The following is a 20087-nucleotide window of genomic DNA, read 5'->3' as shown; positions in this document are numbered from 1 at the left end:
AATTCACCGGAATTTTCTGAAGCATTTGCAGCTACGTGTGCATGTAAAATGTACCTGAAAATTCAGGTGGAAACAACGTTTAGATTATTTGGAGTGTAATAAAAACTTAACAGCCCCCCCCCTTTGGCGATACGTAATATTTGAATAGACCCCTACACGTAAAAAAAATTAATGTTGTTTATTATTAATATTTCTAATACTTTTTTGCCAAATTAGTGTTGAACTTAATTTTAAAATTAAAAAAACACTTTAATAAAAAATTAAAAAAAAAAAAAAAAATTTTTGCCAAAGCAAGCGCTTAATGACATGTATAAGAAAAAACTTATACATCGCATTAGTCACATACATTCGGAAACTTATACTTTTCATTAACTTATGAATGTTATTAGCTTTTTGATATGGGATCACTCATTAGGTGGCATAATGAAGAGTATAAGTATTTTCGAATGGTTTTTCGCCATAACATATAAGGTTATTTTTTTTACGTGTACCGATTTTCGGATGCGTCAAACTAGAGGCCTCTACGTCAAACTACCGATTCATGAAAAATAATCTGGCCTCCCTGGCATTATCGGGAAATGCTTAAAACATCGCAAACAAAATGTTCAAACATCAAAACAGTTCAAAAGTGGACAACGGCCGCCATCATCCGCATTTCGAAATAAAAATCAATCAGCATAGCTTATAAACTAATAAACATCTTCAATAAACCATTTTTGTATCAATCAAAGTAGCCGATATTAATACGTGTGTTAAGGTTGTCACTCATTTGTGCTATTAGTGATGGAAGACCTCGAAAAAACAAAGGAAAATATACAACCGTTACGCGGTGGTCGGAATGTAGAGCAGTTGGAAATTGCCCTGACTTCGGAGGCCCAACTGGCCGAGGAAAGAAGGTGAGAATAATAAAATTATCACTCTATGGTGTTCCAAAATATTGTTTGGCCAAAATTATAATAGATTAGAAATGTAAATTTTACCTGTATTATAATGGGTATGGTAAGTATAAGGTGGTATAAAGCACAAGAGGGCTAGTATGGCAAATGCTTTGATCTTCAACTCATCCTGCTGAAAATGAGATCAAATTATTTTATAACATTGTACAATATTCAAAATAAAAGTTTACAAACACATCATTTCTAAATTTTGTTACAGAGTTCACGAACAACGTATAGAAAATTATGAAGGTGACGATCCGCTTCAACCGTGGTACGAATACATCTGCTGGATGGAGCAGACGGATTTCAGCAACGGCAAACTTTCTGGCAGCAATGAGGTTCTTTTGCGGTGCATCGAGAAATTTGAAATCGAAGAACGTTATCATCAGGACCATCGATTCATCAAGCTTTGCATGAAATATGTAAGACATACGGTTGTCCGACATTTCGCGGTAAAACATTCCGCGGTAAACCATTTCGCGGTGTACCATTTCGCGGTCTGTATCATATGGCGGTAATCTGTTTCGCGGTTTATACAATTTGGCGGTATTGCTTTTCGCGGTATATATAATTTCGCTAACTTTTTTTTGTACTTTTAATAGTTTGCCATTCTTTTCTAACAACTCTTAATTTCCTCTTCTTTATATGGCCGTTTCTTTCATTGCGTTTTCCTTTCTAGTATTTTTTTCTTTTCTTTTACACATTATTTTATGTTATTTCTAAAAGACATATACATTATTGTAAATATGATAATTAGATTGTGAACTTTGCGATCAAGATGCACTATATCATATGATAAAGCTCGCTGTCTTAATTTAAAAAGCTATGGTATTTTGGTAGAACTCAGAAGATGTAAATTATTCATAAGGCAAAATGTATCTTCCTTAAATGTTAGCCGGTATTAGACGAAATATCATGTGCTGCCTTCTTTAAATGTACGCATTTGTCCGGTATAAGGCAAAATGTGTTGTTTTTTCTTCATCAAATGTTCGCATTTGCCCGGTATAAGACAAATTGTGATGTTTTGCCTTCTTTAAATCTTTGCATTTGCCCGGTATTAGGCAAAATGTGTTGTTTTGCTTTCTCCACATGTTTGCATTTGCCCGGTATAAGGCAAAATATGTTGTTTCGCCTTCTTTAAATATTCGCATTTGCCCGGTATAAAGCAAAATGTTTTGTTTCGCTTTCTTTAAATGTTTAAATGTTGCCCGGTATAAGGCGAAGTGTGTTGTTTCGCCTTCTTTACATTTGCAAATATGTTTTGCCCCAAAATATTTGTTTTTTTGAATTTGAATTTATACAAATCTGGTGTAAACTCAATGATTATTCGCTTTACACAATGATTAGGTGAATTTTAAGGCTTTTCAAAGCTAAAGAACACTTTATTGAACTATCTGTAACATTAGTAAAATTAAACCTGCAAATTAGTATTGACCGCGAAAAAGTTCATCGCGAAATAGTACTAACCGTGGAATGGTATACCGCCAAATAATATAAACCGCGAAATGTTATACCGCGATATGATACTGAACGCGAAGTGGTAGACCGCGAACTGGTACACCGCGAAATGGTTAACCGCGGAATGTTTTACCGCGAAATGTCGTACAATCAAGACATACCATCAAAAGAGCAGCTTTTCCAGGGGCCACATTTTTATTTTCAGTTAATTAACCATTCTTAATTATCATATTGAAAAAAAAAACTTTATGTTCAGATGAATGAATGTAACGAAGGTATTTGGGCCTTGAATCGAAACAAGTCGAGTTAAAGATGCATAAATTGTTAAAACTCATAAATCGTTCTGCAGAATTGTGAAATATCGACGTAGATTATGACTGATTGGTTGAATATGCGTAACCGTACTGATAACTGATTTATTTACTCTTATAGTGAGGTGTTTCTGCAAATTTAAACATTTTCATCATGAATATTTTTCACAGATGGACACTCAGCGCTCTCCACAGCAACTGTATCAGGAATTGTACGATCGTGGCATTGGAACAATGTGTGCTGAGCTGTATATTGGTTGGGCCTATTACTACGATGCGGAAGATAACTTTGCTCAAGCAGAAGCAGTTTTCCGGAAAGGTCTGGACGCAGGAGCCACACCCCGGGAGGACATCGAGCAAGCCCATCGTCAGTTTGGCTTTTCCATGTCACAACGATTGCTACACAAGGACGAATCATCGAAAATAAGTTTCAAATCCACTTTGGCCGAAAGGAGAAACGCCCTCACGTCGCTTAAGGCCCACAAGAAACGACATGTCGGTAGTATTCGGACTGGGCTTGCGGTGAAAAGCGCGAATCCCGGAACCGTGGATCAGGAGAACATTCCGAATGGTTCAATGAACACCAATGCTTCACTGCCAGTCTACACCGGTGCTGCAGAGTCTTCTGTTTCTAGTCATTCAATTATCCGATCCCTGGTGGACCATGCTCGAGATCGTGAAAATATTCGTGAACCAGGACCTTGGTCGAACGTCAAAGGCCAACAAAATAAACGTGGACCACTTTTTGGAGCGTCGCATGAACCGTCATTTAAAATATCCGAGGATTCGGTAGAATTTCAGCCTATTCCAGTGATTGTGGACAATTTATCACGGGGAATCCAACTGGGCCCGAATCACAAACGAAAAAACTATCCTCAGACGGTGTTCGAAGTGGCCGTTTGTGATGACGACAAACCTTCAGGCGTCGGCATGTACGACAAACTTAGTCTCTACTGTCAAGGAGGGACACAAGACTTTTCCCCGGAAGAACTGCACGGGTATCGATATTTCAAACGTCGTGGCATTGTAAATAAAATGACAATGCAGTATGATCCCATTTGGGGCAGCGGGGAGAGTATCCGTTTGCATCCATATCACGTACGGGAGTGCAAATGTAAACCGGGCGACGACTTGAAAACAGAAAATCCCACCATCGGAACTGCTACGGAAGGAATTCAAACTCCGATCGCGGAAATCTACGCTGAAGCAAGGGAGGTGTCAATCGATGAGTTACGATCGCAAAAGTGGAAGGATGGCAAAATCAAACGTAAGTTTTTATTTAATTTTTAAGGTCTATGAGTTTGCCTCGTATGCATCCGTGGATAGGAAAATCTTTGTCTGTTTGAGATGTACCGAAAATTGTCAAAAAAAATTCTATGCTTTTTTTTAAGTAATTCATAGCATAATTAATTATTCCTTAGGACAAGAAGAACATTCTCACCGTATAACAAGCCGGTACATAAAATTAAATTTACAACAATGTCGCTTTAATCAATACATCGTTTTCTATAATAACATAAAAATGAATTTCTGTTTGTCTGTATCTTATAGTCTCGGAAGCATTAGTATTTTGAAGTTACAATATCACTATATAAGTATGATTTTTATGCACAATTGAAAACAATCCAATGTTGAGATGCTTTTACACACATAGGTTCCAATAGTGACAGATCTGACACGACGACTCTCCAACAAGACAGGAGGTTTTCGCAGCTCCAGTAAGTCGCCTTTAAAAGCAATCAGTACGTACGACATAGAAAATAATACGACTCGATACAATCGGCAACGACCTAATAATAACGACGAATAAAGGATCACGTTTGGAAGCTTGGAACGTGGAATTGCAAGTCGTTAGGTTTCACAAGGTTGCGACAGGAAAATCTACGATGGATTATATCCCCGCATCTTCGACGTCGTAGCGCTACAGGAAATCTGGTGGACAGGACAGAAAGTGTGGAAAGGCGGGCATCGAGCGGCCACCTGCTACAAAAGCTGTGGATATGCCCACTGCGGGACGTCGAAATCATCGGCTACACAAGCTACAGTTGGTGGAAGTGAAGAATGCAGCATAGGTGAGATTTTTGCAACACCTCATTGATTTCTTATCGATAAGAAGCGCACCCGAACAGGAAAAAAACTGGTGGAATTAAATGGACAGTACTTAATTCGTCTTAGACGGTTGAGGAAAAAAAGTGATGGTCTTTCGTGCCCGCTTGCTATTCAACATCGCTTTGGGGAAGTAATACGAAGGGCAGGGTTTGACTCGAGTGGTACGATTTTCACTAAGTCCGTCCGTCCGTGTTGTGAAGGTAGAAGAAACCTACATCAGACTGAAAAGGGAAGCAAAGCGGATCGGACTAGTCATCAATACGTCGAAGACGAAGTACATGCTAGGCAGATGCTCAAGAGAGGACAATGTAAGCCACCCACCACGAGTTTGTATCGGTGGGGACGAAATCGAGGTGGTTGAAGAATTCGTGTACTTGGGTGACCTCCGATAACGATACTAGCAGAGAAAATCGGAGACGCATCGTGCCATGAAATTGTACGTAATTTGGACTCCGCAAAACGCTCCGATCGAATCGAGAATCGTCGCCGTACCAAACTATCTACTAAACGTTTCACAGTCATTAGACTGGTAGTCCTCTATGGGCACAAGATCTAGACGATGCTCGTGGATGACCAACGCACAGTTTTCGAAAATAAAGTGCTGCGTATCATTTATAGTGGAGTGCAGATGGCGGACGGTACATGGAGGAGGCGAATGAATCACGAGTTGAATCAGCTGTTCGGAGAACCATTCATCGCTCACAACTCGAAAATCGGACCGTCAGTCATACCGTCAGTCATCGTCGAGGGCAATCCAGATTCCAACCGTTGTTCGTTAACGTACCGCCAAAATCTTTGAGACGACTTTGCAAACGATTTTGAAGGCGTTATAAAGATGATCGTTGGGTTGCTAATATTTGGATCTAACCTTGATATAGTTAGATTCTTGTTGTGCTAACTGAGGCTCGCACGCTTAAGAGGAATCTCGACGTATGTGCTCAATTTGAAATCTCCGAGGATAGTCATGTCATTGGTCCTAATTGCAAGGCCGCGCCCAGTTATGCGCAGGAGTCATTCCAAAGTTTCAAATTTAGGACCGTCACGGAAGGAGGTGACGAAGTAAGAGTCAACTCTTACCCTTTTCAACGGATTCTGAATATTTTGGTATGAATCAATTAGTAAACTCTCTATGATTTCATAAAATCATTGTGAGCAATTGATTCAATGCATTTAATTATTTAAAAAAAATATGTTTGCCAATCAGTATTGAAATTTTTACTTTTTATTAAACTGCCTACATTTCGTTTATTAGCATTCCCTTATAAACATGCACAAAATGTTGATGATCAAATTTTGCATCTAATATCGCACTATATGGAATTCTACGTTCAATTTGCGATCGTGGCTTTGATACTACCTTCTACTTTTTTTAAGTTAAGTGCTCAGAGCGCAGTAGCAACTAAAAATGCATCCCTTCTATGTAGGTCGATTGTCTTCAGAAGATCCGTGGAATCGTAAGTTATAATAAACTTGCGAGGACCGGAGCTATGTTGGACGCCTTTTCCCAGATATCAATTTATTATTTTGAAGCTCCGAATACTTGATTAGGTTTATGTTACCCACGTTATTGTAAATTACTTTAAATTATAATATTTGTTTTTTAATTTCTGCAGGGCACATTGACCATAAACACGACGACGATATGATGCGAGTTGATATGGATGAAACGATTGTTCGAACAAAACGTGTTTCCATTGCCCCTCCAAGAATAAGTATGATGCCAATGCAGCCCGGTTCAAGTAGAGTATCTGTGCTGACAACTGCCACAAGTGTTGAAGCAGAGAAATACACCGGAGCAGTCAAAAAGTCAGACATATACAAACGCCGTCCAATCGATTCACCAGATATCAAGCCTGGTCCAAAGAAAAAAATATCGCTGGAAGGTCAAATACCGGAGGATGATGAGCAATTAGAACAGGAGCGACCTGAATTTATCGCACCTGCTGCTAAGCCTAAAACAACACTTGCAATACCAATCTTTGTCGATGATGAAGAACCGCCAGAAAACAAGGAAACCAACAGCTACTATCCGAACGAGTCATGCTCTACACAAATGTTCAATATGTTCGTCAAAAGCCAGAGTACCCCACTGGCACTAAAAACGTGCCCAACTAGAAAGTCCGATGTAGCGATACGACGACCCAATATATCGTTTGACGAGAACGACGAGATTGAACCTCCGATTCAGGATGAAAATCTTGCACAAATGCACCCCGTCAAAATTAACGACGAAAACGCCGAACAGGAGGCATTGACCCCGTCTGGCTCAAATATCACCCATGCACCTAAACAACTATCAACGATTATGGAACGCACTGAGAATAGTACCATATCTGTTGCAGGCAGTACAAAATCTTCCGTTTCGTCACCACCTCTAGGCGAAGTTATCTCACCAATGCCAGGGACCAATTCGGACGACGAACGACCGGGTATCAAAAACATGAAACAAGCTGTCAAGAACCTCACCAACATGCACATGGAGAGCACTTTGAAACATCAGACTGGCGATAATTCGGTTTTTAAGGTTCCTGAATCAATAATTAATTCAGCCGTGGCTAAGCCTAACGATGTACCATTCACGACTGTTCGAGAAGAGCAACCATTTCCGTTAAAATCCGTCACAGAGAGTCCATTCGTGATTCACATTGATAGCACGGAAACGATGGCAAATGTACCGTTGGTATCTAAAATGGATCTGCCTCAGGCTGTTCCCGATGATAAAGAAAACAAACAACAGATGAACGTTGAACTAAAACAAGATGCTCACTTTCAGGTGCAAGAAGAAGCCACATCCACCGGAACGACAAACATTATTTTCAGAAATGTTTCTCATCTCCCTCAGCGCGATCTCGCTATCAATTCTATAATGTCTTTCAAAATGACTACTGAACGAACAAACACGGTTCCTCTACCCCTGATAAAGCAGCCAACGGTAGCAAAAAGCCCTACGGCACTTAAAACCACTAAAGCTGATGATTCATTGTTCGAAGTGTTGGCCAAAACACCATCTCCCAAAGGACCGGCACAAAAATCATTCTTCGATTTGGCCGACTTCCAGAAAACACCGAAAGCTAAAATCCCAGAACCCAAAGAGCCCGCTTCCAAACAACAACTGTTTAAAGCCGGAGATCCCTCAACTCAGCCTAAGCCAATCATCATACAAAGCGTCATGGGAGCGATAAACTTGGCAGATTTCCCATCCCCCCCGAAACGCGCCTCAACTGAAGATTTAAACACGGAGATCTTCTCGCTCAACATGAATAATGTAAAAAATTCCACATTACTTCCGGGATGCTTCCCAGCCGAATTCGATATTCCACCCTCAAAAATGGCCACAAGCATTAGCCCGGGCGAAGCGAGACCCCTCCGCGAAATCGACTTCGAAATCAGTCGCAACGAAGTTCAGATGAGAAAGCTCAACTTGGCTGAAAAACAGATGGACCCAGATGGTTTCATGATGCCGGCTGTGCCGATATTCAAGTCCCCAATCGTAATTGATCTGGACGAAGGCGACAGCGATGAGCTGGGGAAGAGCATCTATGTGCCGAAGCCCACGTGTACTGAAAAGGTCGAACGGTGGGACGAAATCGACGAACATTTCAACCCGGCCAACAACGTGTACGTGAAGAAGGAAACCGACCCGGACGAGACGATGCACTTCATCTATCGGCAAACCAAAGTTGGCGAAATAGATCCGTTTGATCCCAAGCTGCAGGCAGCTTTTCTAGAGCAGTTGGATTTTATGAAGTACATCGAGGAGCTTTCCACTTGCTCGTTGGTCAACAAGGTTGAACCACTAACGAGAGCCAAGATGGTGAACATTTGTGGCACTGAGTTCTCGGTTCTGAAGAAGATCGGTGAGGGAACTTTTGGCATGGTTTACAGGTAATTTGGTTTGAGGAAATGTAAGATGTTATGGACTGTGATCTATTGTTTCCTTTTCAGTGCGAAAAATCTCAGCTCTGGGCAAGTGGTAGCGATGAAACAGGAGCGCCCGGCTAATCTTTGGGAATATTACATATGCCTTGAACTAAGAAGCCGCGTCAATAACGAGGATATTGTGAGTATGCCGCTAGTTTCAGCATTCGATCGTTTCGGCAATAGCCAATTGCAATATATTTCAATATCCTACCTACCTACTCTTGAAAACTTGGTTAAGCAACATGGGGGCATGAAAATATCGCTTTACCGATATTTTCATTGAAACCAATTATCATTAGCGCTAAGAGCCAATCTAACAAATAAACAATTTGCATCATCAATTATAAGAATCGTAACTATCAGCTTCTAAAAGGTTAATGCATTGTCTTTATCTACTTCCTTATTTCAGCTTCCAGGGATGATGAGTGTCGATTTCGCTATCGTGGGTAATAATGCCAGTATACTTGTGTCGCCTTTCTCTCGGTTCGGCAATATACTGGATGTCTGCAATGTAGTGAAACGAGTCACCAACAAAAACGTCGATGAATTCATCGCCATGGACATCACCAGCCAGATACTGTCTATCATAGATCATCTACATAGCTGTCAAATCATTCACGCTGACATAAAACCAGACAATTTCCTCTTGATGGCTCCGTATGTTTTATTTGCAAATTTTATTTATTCTGGTCCATGCTTTTAATTGATTTTTCTCCGATATTAGAATTGATTTGGATTCGAGAATACCATGCGTGCAATTGATTGACTTTGGCGTTTCCATTGATCTCAAGCTATTTCCAAGGGATACAACATTCAAAAAAGTAATTTTCTAAACAAATGTGTCTTTTGGAATGAACCTTTTCAAAACTACTTTATTTTTAAAAATAGGTCGTCACAACGGAATGCTTCACCTGCATTGAAATGCTAGAGAAGAGGCCGTGGACATATCAGCCTGACCTGTATGGTGTTGCTGGAACAACACATGTCATGCTGTTCGGAACATATATGGAAGTGCAGAAGGATATCGTCAACTGGAACATCAAAGCGCGGATGCCACGGTATTTCCGGAAAGCCGTTTGGGATCACTACTTTTCGTCGATGTTGAATATTCGCGATTGTAGTGACATGCCCAACTTGCAGGCACTCAGAAGTAGGTTAATGACGGAGATCGAGGAAAATAAGAGATATATACGTGACAAGGTAAGCGAATTTAATCAAGCTGTATTATCTGGAATGTAGAGAGAAGATATGGTTACGAATTTTAGCAATATAATTTATATTTTGAACGAAATTAATAGTTTCGATATTGGGACTTAAAAGAACATTATATTCAGAATACATTTTGACATTCTTTAGATTATATTTAAATCTGAGCATCTTCGAAAATGCGTATGATACAAAACTCATTCATAGCACAAACTTGGACTAGCATCCAGCGCAATATCAAAAGGTTACTTTATTACAACTAGAACATCTTTCCATTCCCAATTTGTGTTGTACTTGGTCCGCCCACCTAGCCCGGTCGCTCCACGCCTTCTCATACCTTGTAGCAAGTACGCTTTTGTAATTTGTATATATTCGTTGAAATATTGATTTTAGTAATTATCATGTGTAGTTTAGTTCTTTATTTAACTGGTTTGATCGTTTTCACAATAAATCTTAGAATAAATCACCGCTAAAACATCTCGCACAAAATGAACATATGAGTTACCCACGCTAAAAATATATACTTCGAGTTCCCAACACGTTTCAGCTACAAGCGCCAAAGCACATGGCGATATATTCTTATCGCGTCATGATGCTACTCCTTGGGCATATCAATTAGCGGCCAACGACCTGCGGGTCAAACAAAAAAGAATACGTTGACCTTTCCTTACATCGGCATTCTACCTTTCTCGGAGAGGAGGCTTGCTTTCTGGCTAGAATCGGCTTTCGGAATGAGATGCCACTATTTCAAAGGGTTGGGTACAATCGAATTTGAGATTCGATTCGCAAATTGGACTTCGTCTGAATTCGCGAATTTCGAGGACAATACCATAATGCGCGGTATCTGAGGACATTCCAAGATTCAAATCGTTCACTTTGTGACGATACGTGGAAGAGGCTGGAGTGGTCTTATTTAGTGAACCGCGCCGTGGTGTGTTGGAAAAAGGTGTTTAGTGACATGATTCTTTAGGGTCTGTCTCAATTGGATAATTAAACTGAAATTAAACTTAAAAGTGACATTTCAATAATTATTAAATAACCCTGCTCGCAGAGCAAGATTACTTTTGACAGATATCGAATCATTTTCCATCGATGTCCTATTGGAATTGCTGGGTAGCACCAGCCATTCTTATTTTTTTAATTTTCGAACTGTCACTTTTAAGTTTAACTCTCCAAATGAGACGGACCCTTAAAAGTAGTTAGCTAAATTTCATTTCCCTTTCTCTGTAGTGAAGCGCAATAGCATAAAGCGCAATTAAATTCTGGTAGGCGACTAGTGCGAGTAGAAACGAAGATTAGAAGGTAAAGAGAACACCGAAGATTTGTTGAATTATAATATATAATAGAAACATTGTGCGTGGTGTTTCATTTAACAATTCAGATTCGTAGCAGCATCGGTTTATTGCCGACATCACACCTTTCGTTACGACCGCTCTTAGACCCCACCTATCGGCTGCAAAGTTTTCCCGGGGTGCACGTGGCCGGAAGAAGGCTGCGTCCGTAAGTTCCCGCGCCTTAGGCAGGCAAACCAACCGTAGTTCGATCGTCGCGGTCCACGTCGACGAGAAGAAAGCTTTGGTCCGCGTAGAATCCATCGACGCCATCGTACGCATCATCACATCTGCCGACGTCATCGCGCGCACGGCCGGTGCGGCCCTACATCAGCGTCCCGACGGCGAGACTTACTAGCGGCATTATCGTCTTGCGCGCCAACGGACCACCGAAGCGTATGCACCACGCTTAGCGGAAGTCTACGAATCAGCGAGGGAGGAGAATCCATATGCTGACATCACATCACGGCCGTGATCGTTTTTCGTCGCCGCCCTCCCGTCCATGCTCATCGTAAATCCTAGGTCGTGAGTACTATATTTGCATGCTTTTTGTTGTGTCGTTGTCCATGGCCTTGTGACCGTAAAAGGCACACCAAAATCGAAAACATCCCATTGTCAATGAGCGGGATGAAATACAATAGTCTGTAGCCCGGCTATTTGCACGCGCGCTTGGTAGGAGATCAGCTACTGCTGTTGCCGAGATCGCCGTCGACGGAGAGAAAGAGAGAGAAGGAGACGGCATAATCACGCACATGTAGAAAGTAGACCCACGCAATGTGGAAAGGTAGAGGAGAGAGGAAGGGAAGATAGACTAGGCCTAGCGAAAGAGAGAATAAATGAAATTATGGTACGAAACTAATGTCGTTTTCGTTTTTGCGGTGTAGCTGCACCGGGTGTACACTTTCTGCACTGAAATTGTTCGTTTTTGGTTTTCGCTCTACACTCAAACCCCACTTTTTCGTGCACCGTACGGAAAGTGTAGCACGCATAAAATCGAGAGTGTAGCTTGTTTGAATGGTGGTGTTACCAATACAGCCGCATGCCACGTGCTTGTTGCTGTCAAATTCTGTTTTGTTTTGGCTTCGGTTTTGATGTACCGGGTGCGCGTTGGAGTAAGATTTTTAATAAAGTGGGAATGGTAATTGCGCGTTTTAATTCAATTTATCTAATACAAAATAAATAAAATGTAGTTTTATGTATGTCATAAGAGAAGGATAATTAAAAACAGTGAAGGACATTTACTAATCGATTAGTTTATAAAAGTTAGGCGATGAATCAAGGTAAAAGAAATTACTTACATTCAACCAGTTGTACCTATTGTATACTAATTCATGTTCCTGCTATTAAATTTTATTTTTCGTTACCTTGACCATCGGTTTGAATATATTATTAGTCATGAAATTATTCTAATAAACAAGTTTTTTTGTGGAACTTGAAAATAGTTCCAAAATTTTGAACCAACATCAGAGCTTGTTCTTCGAAGTATCTTTTGGAAAAATCAACTAGCTTGAGGTGCAGAATCATTCCATAAACTCTTTTGAATTCCAAGTTTTAGGTATTTGCAAAGGATTTTTACAACCTTTTCAGATTTTGAATATTCAGCTTTGATCTATTGAGATTTTGTTAATTTTTATTATCTTATAGAATCTAATGACTCAATAGCAATAATTACAGTCTTGCTTTGCTACCTCACATTTTATTACATGGGCCACCTTTTAGTTGAGCCTTTGCTGGTTAATCCATGGAATTTAAAACGTAGTTGAGCATATTTAGCATAATTGAACATAATTTGTGATTGTTTAAGTCGCAGTACATATGTTCAAATGGCTGACAGGTCACCTCTTAGAAATAAAATTCAATAGATGAGGCGATGTGTTATAGCCTATTCAGATTACGCCATTAATCTTAATAAATATCGTGTACAAGTGGAATTGAAAATTGAATGTATGTGGATGGGCATCAAGTTACTCTTTATCATATTTATTATAATAAATGGCGTAATTTTAAACGGCTATTAGCTCAATCAGCATATCACGAATGTACATGTATAACAAGATTAGTTTAGAATCGAGCTTAGAATGTATAAACTGATTCGAGCTTTTTTAATTCGTTTAATAAATATCTTTGCAAAGCAATATTTTATAAAACTGGAAAACTTACTTTCCACTTAATTTGTGAGTGCTAAGAAAAATGTATGTCTCTTACGAACCGAAGTTCGCCGCATTGTTATATAATAGCAAATTAAAGATTAGTACAAACAAACGTTTCCCTAAGAATCCAACATTCTTCTCAAAAACCTGAAATGGCCCAAGAATTCCCAATGAAAACCCAAAAATCAATCTACTTGTAGTTTTGTATTGTGATTAATTGGAATATGCTTTTGCATATTTTAATACTTCCATCAGAAACAAAGAAGCTCTTAATGAATCATTGGCCGTGAAATTTTGCAATATTTGATTCGTTTTGAAATATCATGCATCGTTTTCATGATCTGTCAGACAGTGAGTACTGTGTTCAGCTTTAGATAATCGGTGCAATTAAAGAGATAGTAAAAGTAAAATGTCTATAAGAGTGACACTATTCATACAATTTCAATTTAATCCCAACAAGAATGATTGGAATAACATACATATTTCAAAGCAGGCAGCAAGAACAAAAACAAATATGACAGAAGCATGGAAGATGACCGATGTCACACATACTTTCGCAATCTTATTGGGACTGCACTGAAAATGTTCGTTTATGTGGTGCAAAATTATGCACTTTCCGGTGTAGCTACACCACAAAAACGAAAACGACATAAGCTTTGTGGTAGAGCTTTATGGTAGAGCGAACGGTACAAATGTGTTTCTCATGAGAATAAATTTGAATTTCAACACTGAAGAAAGTTAGAGGTTTACTACTGCATGAATATTTATCTAATGTCCTTTTGAGTCTCATGTTACTTCGAGTTCGGTAAGTTTATTAGTTTAAGGGAAACTATCAGCCCAGTAAACAACTCCCTATTTTGATGCGTATTGTGATGATGTGGAAATATTGAAATTGGCCCGGTGATGATAAATCCGCTCTAGAGTTAATTTCTTCACTCGATCTCAAAGTTGGTCATACTGAATTCGAATTAAAGTGGGGTATCTTACTCGTTCTCGTGAAGTACGGTGGCCGTTCTACAGCCGGAAAGTCAGCTTCCTTCCCGCAATCAGGGTAACCTTGATCCTCCCCTCCGGAAGGTCTCAAAGCCGGGCAAGCTTGTAAATCAGGTGGATGGTCTCCTTTGGAGTGGCGCTTAAGCCATCTCACTCTTCCAGGAAGCTGATCCGGGACACATTATAACCTGACGTGTCGGAAGCGAACCATTTGTATAGAGTTGCCGTTCGCCATTCTTTCAACGTGCCCTGTTCATCGCACTCTTCCAGCTTCAGCTACCTTCTGGATACTGGGTTCGCTGTATAGTTGGGCGAGCTCCTGGTTCATTATTCGCCGCTACACACCGTTCTCGTGTACACCGCCAAATATGGTCGTAAGCAGACAACTTTCGAATACCTCGAGTGCTCGCATTGCAAGTCCAAGGTCGAGCAAGGTCCAAGTCTCATGTCCGTAAAGAAACCACCGATCTTATGATCTTTCTACTAAATGACCCCCTCATCCATACCTTCTCCCTACTAAAAGACCCACTCCCTTGAATAATCGACCTATTTGAAATCGTACCCTTCCGGCTTTAGGTACCTTATGGATACTGGGCGAGCTCGTGGTTCATCCTTCGCCGCCACACACCTTCTTCTTGCACATCGCCAAGGATGGTCCCAAGCACCCGTCTCTTGAATACTTCGAGTGCTTGCAAGTCCTCCTCGAGCATTGTCCAAGTTTCGTGTCCGTAGAGGACTATCGGTCTTATCAGCGATTTGTGCATGATACATTTGGTGCGGTGGTGAATCTTTTTTGACCGCAGTTTCTTCTGGCTCGACTTCCGCAGATGATGCACTTTCGTATTTCACGACTAACATTGTTACATTGCCGTTAGCAAGGATCCAAGGTAGACGATTTCCTCGATCTCCTCAAAGGTATCCCCGTCTATCGTAACACTGCTTTCCAGACGGGCCCTGTCGCGCTTGGTTCCGCCCATAAGCACATATTTTGTCTTCGATGCATTCACCACCAGTCCAAGTTTTGTTGCTTCACTTTTCAGGCAGGTGTACAGCTGCCACTTTTGCAAATGTTCGGCTCACAATGCTCATGTCATCCGCGAAACAAATACATAAATTGACTTTATCTGTTGAAAATCGTACCCCCGGCTCTCCGCATGACACCACAATTTTGAACAACAGGCACGAAAGTTCATCACCTTGTCTTAGTCCCCGGCGTCATACAGTTTTACACACCATCAACCGTTGCTTTGATCAGTCTGGAAAGCTTGCAAGGAAAACTGTTCTCGTCCGTAATTTTCTATAGCTCTACGCGGTATATACTGTCCTATGTCGCGGTATTCACGGTATTTTTGAAGAATTTGCCGTACAGTAAAGATCTGGTCCGTTGTCGAGCAGCCGTCAACGAAGTCGGCTTGATAACTTCGCACGAACTCATTCACTTTTGGTGACAGACGACGGACGATGATCTGGGATATCATTTTGTAGACGGTATTAAGGACGGTGATCGCTCGAAAGTTCTCACACCGATTTTTATGTATGGCGATGTGGTATACTACTCCGGGATTTCAGTAGCCCTCAAAAACCCTCTACATCGATGTTTCAAGTCTGCTGTACGTTTCGTGTACCTTCTTCGCCACCGAGATACTATTGTAACCGTTCGAAATTTGATTCTAAGAGTAGATTCACCATCAAACTCTCTCTCTCTCTCTCTCTCTCTCTCTCTCTCTCTCTCTCTCTCTCTCTCTCTCTCTCTCTCTCTCTCTCTCTCTCTCTCTCTCTCTCTCTCTCTCTCTCTCTCTCTCTCTCTCTCTCTCTCTCTCTCTCTCTCTCTCTCTCTCTCTCTCTCTCTCTCTCTCTCTCTCTCTCTCTCTCTCTCTCTCTCTCTCTCTCTCTCTCTCTCTCTCTCTCTCTCTCTCTCTCTCTCTCTCTCTCTCTCTCTCTCTCTCTCTCTCTCTCTCTCTCTCTCTCTCTCTCTCTCTCTCTCTCTCTCTCTCTCTCTCTCTCTCTCTCTCTCTCTCTCTCTCTCTCTCTCTCTCTCTCTCTCTCTCTCTCTCGCTCTCTCTCTCTCTCGCTCTCTCTCTCGCTCTCTCTCTCTCTCTCTCGCTCTCTCTCTCTCTCTCTCTCTCTCTCTCTCTCTCTCTCTCTCTCTCTCTCTCTCTCTCGCTCTCTCGCTCTCTCTCTCGCTCTCTCTCGCTCTCTCTCTCTCTCTCTCTCTCTCTCTCTCTCTCTCTCTCTCTCTCTCTCTCTCTCTCTCTCTCTCTCTCTCTCTCTCTCCCTCTCTCCCTCTCTCGTCGTGATCTGATAATCCGTAATTTGATACCCCGTTTTCCCTGTGTGTTTGTTAATTACTTTTGTGTTATTTTTTCCCCTGTGATAAGTGTTTAATTGTGTGTGCCTCGCTGCTGCGAGACATTTAAAGTCTGCAATGCGCGAAGGCGATGATGGCGGGGGTTCATCGTATTCCTCGTCATATAATGCCTTGTTGGCTTCCGATGCTCTGCGTCAAAATAAAATGGACACTACCAACACCTATGTTTCCCCCACGACCCCCCGGCTCAAGGCCTACCCTCCCGATTCTAGTGGGCCGTATGTTGTTTTCTTCCGACCCAAAGGCAAGCGGTTGAATATAAGTCAGATCAGCAAAGATCTGGAAAAGCGATTTTAGTCTGTCACGACCATTGACCTGGTTGGGTCCAGTAAGCTTCGTGTCACGGTCAGTGATCGCCAACAGGCCAACGAGATTGCCACCTGTGAGCTTTTCACTCTCGAATATAAGGTCTATTTACCGTCAGCAGTTTGTGAGATCGCGGGGGTGGTGACGGAGGGAAGTATGACATGCGACGATTTGAAACAAGGTTTCGGTCGTTTCAAGAACGCTTCTTTGTCTCCTGTTGCGATACTGGATTGCAAGCAAATGTATTCGGTGTCGCAGGAGGGAGAGAAGCGGGTTTATTCGCCGTCTACCTGTTCGGCTGTATGTACCGAAGGTGATGAATTGCGTTAATTGCAAGCAGCTGGGCCACACCGCTCAGTACTGCTGCAATAAACCTAGCTGTGCATCGTGCGGAGAGAAGCATGTGGATGGCGCGTGCAAAACGCCACCGAAATGTGTCTATTGCAACAAAGGCCCTCCACATGCTCTTGAAGCTTGCCCGACGTACATACAGCACCGAATCCACCAGAAGCGTTCTCTTCAGCAGCGTTCTCGACGTAGCTACGCCGAAATGCTGAGGAAGGCCGCTTCACCAGTTGTATCTGACACCATCTACTCGTCTCTTTCTTTGGACGATCAAGGTAGCTCTGACTCCGAAGTTGGAAATGGGGCCTTTGTTTTCAAAGGCTCAACGAGAAAACGAGTAAAACAAAGCCAGCGTCCCTCGAAAAAGCCTAGGAAACAGCCTCAAAGAGAGCCCCATTCCAACATGGCGAAATCAAACGCAGGTGGAAATCAAAAACGTTCGACTTTTGTGGTTTCACATCAGGATGAACGAGAGTTTCCACCGCTTCCGGGGACATCTAAAATCCCAGATGCCCCATTTTTTGCGATTTCTCAGCCAGAAAGAGAGCATAGAGAGCGAGCACAACAACCTCCGAGCGCTCCAATGTTCACACTTTCTGGCATCGTGGAGCTCATCCTCAACTTCTTCGATGCTTCCGACCCCGTGAAGAACATGATCAAAACTGTTCGCGCTCGAGATCCAGTTCAAGAAGCTGGTCAAAGTGAAGAAACGTGGATATTGGCGCACTTTTGTTGAAGGTTTATCGCGCGAGACCTCAATGAAAATTCTGAGGACCGTCGGGAGAAGAATGCGCAACGCGTCGTCCGTAAACGAAGATCGTGAAAGCTCGTCGCGGTGGATACTCGATTTTGCGAAGAAAGTTTGTCCGGATTCGGTGCCGGTGAAGCAAGTGTCACGTGATGCTTTTGCTGACAGGGATGATATAGATCGGCCCTTTTCGATGATTGAATTCTCGCTTGCTCTCCTTTCATGTAACAATTCTGCTCCAGGGATGGATAGAATAAGGTTCAATATGCTCAAGTGTTTTTGGACATTAAGGGGGCTTTTGATTCAGTTTGCGTCGATGTCTTATCCGACAAACTCCACGAGTGTGGACTTTCACCAATTTTGAACAACTATTTGTACAATTTGTTATCAGAGAAGCGTATGAGTTTTTCTCATGGTGACTTGGCAACTTCACGAATTAGCTACATGGGTCTCCCTCAGGGCTCATGTTTAAGTCCTCTTCTTTACAATTTTTACGTCAGAGACATTGATGAATGTCTCATGCCAAATTGCTCGTTAAGACAGCTTGCAGATGATTGTGTTGTATCCGTTTCGGGGCCAACAGCGGTTGATCTTCAAGGACCATTGCAAGATACTTTGGACAATTTGTCTACTTGGGCTTTGAAGCTGGGTATCACATTCTCTTCGGAGAAAACTGAGATGGTTGTCTTTTCAAAAAAACATAAGCCGGCAAAGTTTCCGCTCCAACTGATGGGTAAGGCAATCACTCATAGCATGTCTTCTAAATACCTCGGGGTCTGGTTCGACTCTAAATGTATCTTCGGGAGGCACATTGTGTATCTGAGACAAAAATGCCAGAAAAGAAAATGCCACAACTTCATGCGAACGATAACGGGAACTTGGTGGGGAGCGCATCCCGAAGATCTTATCATGTTGTACCGAACAACTATTCTGTCGGTTCTCGAATACGGTAGTTTCTGCTTCCAGTCCGCGGCTAAAACACACATGCTGAAGCTTCAACGGATTCAGTACCGCTGTCTCCGTATCGCGTTGGGTTGTATGAACTCGACTCATACGATGAGTCTGGAAGTACTTGCGGGAGTACTGCCTCTGACAGATCGTTTCGCGGAATTATCGCTCCGGTTCCTCATCCGTTGTGAGGTTCTCAATCCATTGGTCATTAACAACTTCGAGAAGCTGCTTGAACAAAACCCTCAATCTCGATTCATGAGTATTTACCACTGGTATATGACGCTGGAGGTAAGCCCATCTTCGGTTGATACCAATCGTGCTAACTTCTCAGACTCCTACAGTTCCTCTGTTACTTTTGATCTGTCCATGAAGCAGGAGGTTCATGGAATACCAGACTTTTTTCGAGCGGAGGTCATACCTCTATTATTTGCAAGCAAATACGGGCATGCTAGCGAGGAGAGAAGCTTTTTCACTGACGGGTCAAAAATGGATAACTCCACTGGTTTCGGTGTTTTCAACGTTTTTCATAGCGCCTACTTTAAGCTCAAAGAGCCTAGTTCCGTGTATACTGCTGAGCTAGCAGCTATATACTATTCACTCGAACAAATCGCATCCCTAACTCCTGAGCACTTTTTCATCTTCACCGACAGTCTAAGTCCATTGGAGGCCGTTCGGTCAATGAAACCGGTGAAGCACTCAGCGTATCTTCTAACCGGGATACGGAAAGCTTTGAGCGCTTTATCAAAACGGTCATTCACAATCACCAGGGCTTGGGTCCCTTCTCATTGCTCGATCTTGGGAAATGAGAAAGCGGACTCTTTGGCTAAGGTGGGCGCTGTGGAAGGTGATATTTACGATCGACAAATCACCTTCGATGAATTTTTCTCATTAGTTCGCCAGGAAACCTCGATCAGCTGGCAGCAGAAATGGACAAATGGGGAGTTGGGTAGAT

General features: G+C 41.9%; 1 protein-coding gene across 1 annotated transcript; it reads left to right on the top strand.

Annotated features, from left to right (window-relative positions):
* The first annotated feature begins 597 nt into the window (after nucleotides 1-597).
* On the top strand, nucleotides 598-10028 carry LOC134220982 (uncharacterized). The gene is made up of 8 exons (XM_062700151.1): nucleotides 598-896; nucleotides 1156-1360; nucleotides 2879-3974; nucleotides 6430-8701; nucleotides 8762-8876; nucleotides 9147-9394; nucleotides 9462-9558; nucleotides 9626-10028. The coding sequence occupies exons 1-8, from the start codon at nucleotides 784-786 to the stop codon at nucleotides 9974-9976; spliced, it is 4497 nt and encodes a 1498-aa protein (XP_062556135.1). The 5' UTR covers nucleotides 598-783; the 3' UTR covers nucleotides 9977-10028.
* Nucleotides 10029-20087: the final 10059 nt, after the last annotated feature.

This window comes from Armigeres subalbatus, chromosome 3, assembly GCF_024139115.2.
Source record: "Armigeres subalbatus isolate Guangzhou_Male chromosome 3, GZ_Asu_2, whole genome shotgun sequence".
NCBI lineage: Eukaryota > Metazoa > Arthropoda > Insecta > Diptera > Culicidae > Armigeres > Armigeres subalbatus.
This window is presented reverse-complemented; position numbering and strand designations above follow the sequence as displayed.

Coding starts and splice junctions, on each gene's coding strand:
- LOC134220982 (XM_062700151.1), top strand. CDS start 784: ATGGAAGACCTCGAAAAAACAAAGGAAAATATACAACCGTTACGCGGT. Junction 3,975..6,429: donor GAAGGATGGCAAAATCAAAC/GTAAGTTTTTAT, acceptor TAATTTCTGCAG/GGCACATTGACCATAAACAC. Junction 8,702..8,761: donor ACTTTTGGCATGGTTTACAG/GTAATTTGGTTT, acceptor TTTCCTTTTCAG/TGCGAAAAATCTCAGCTCTG.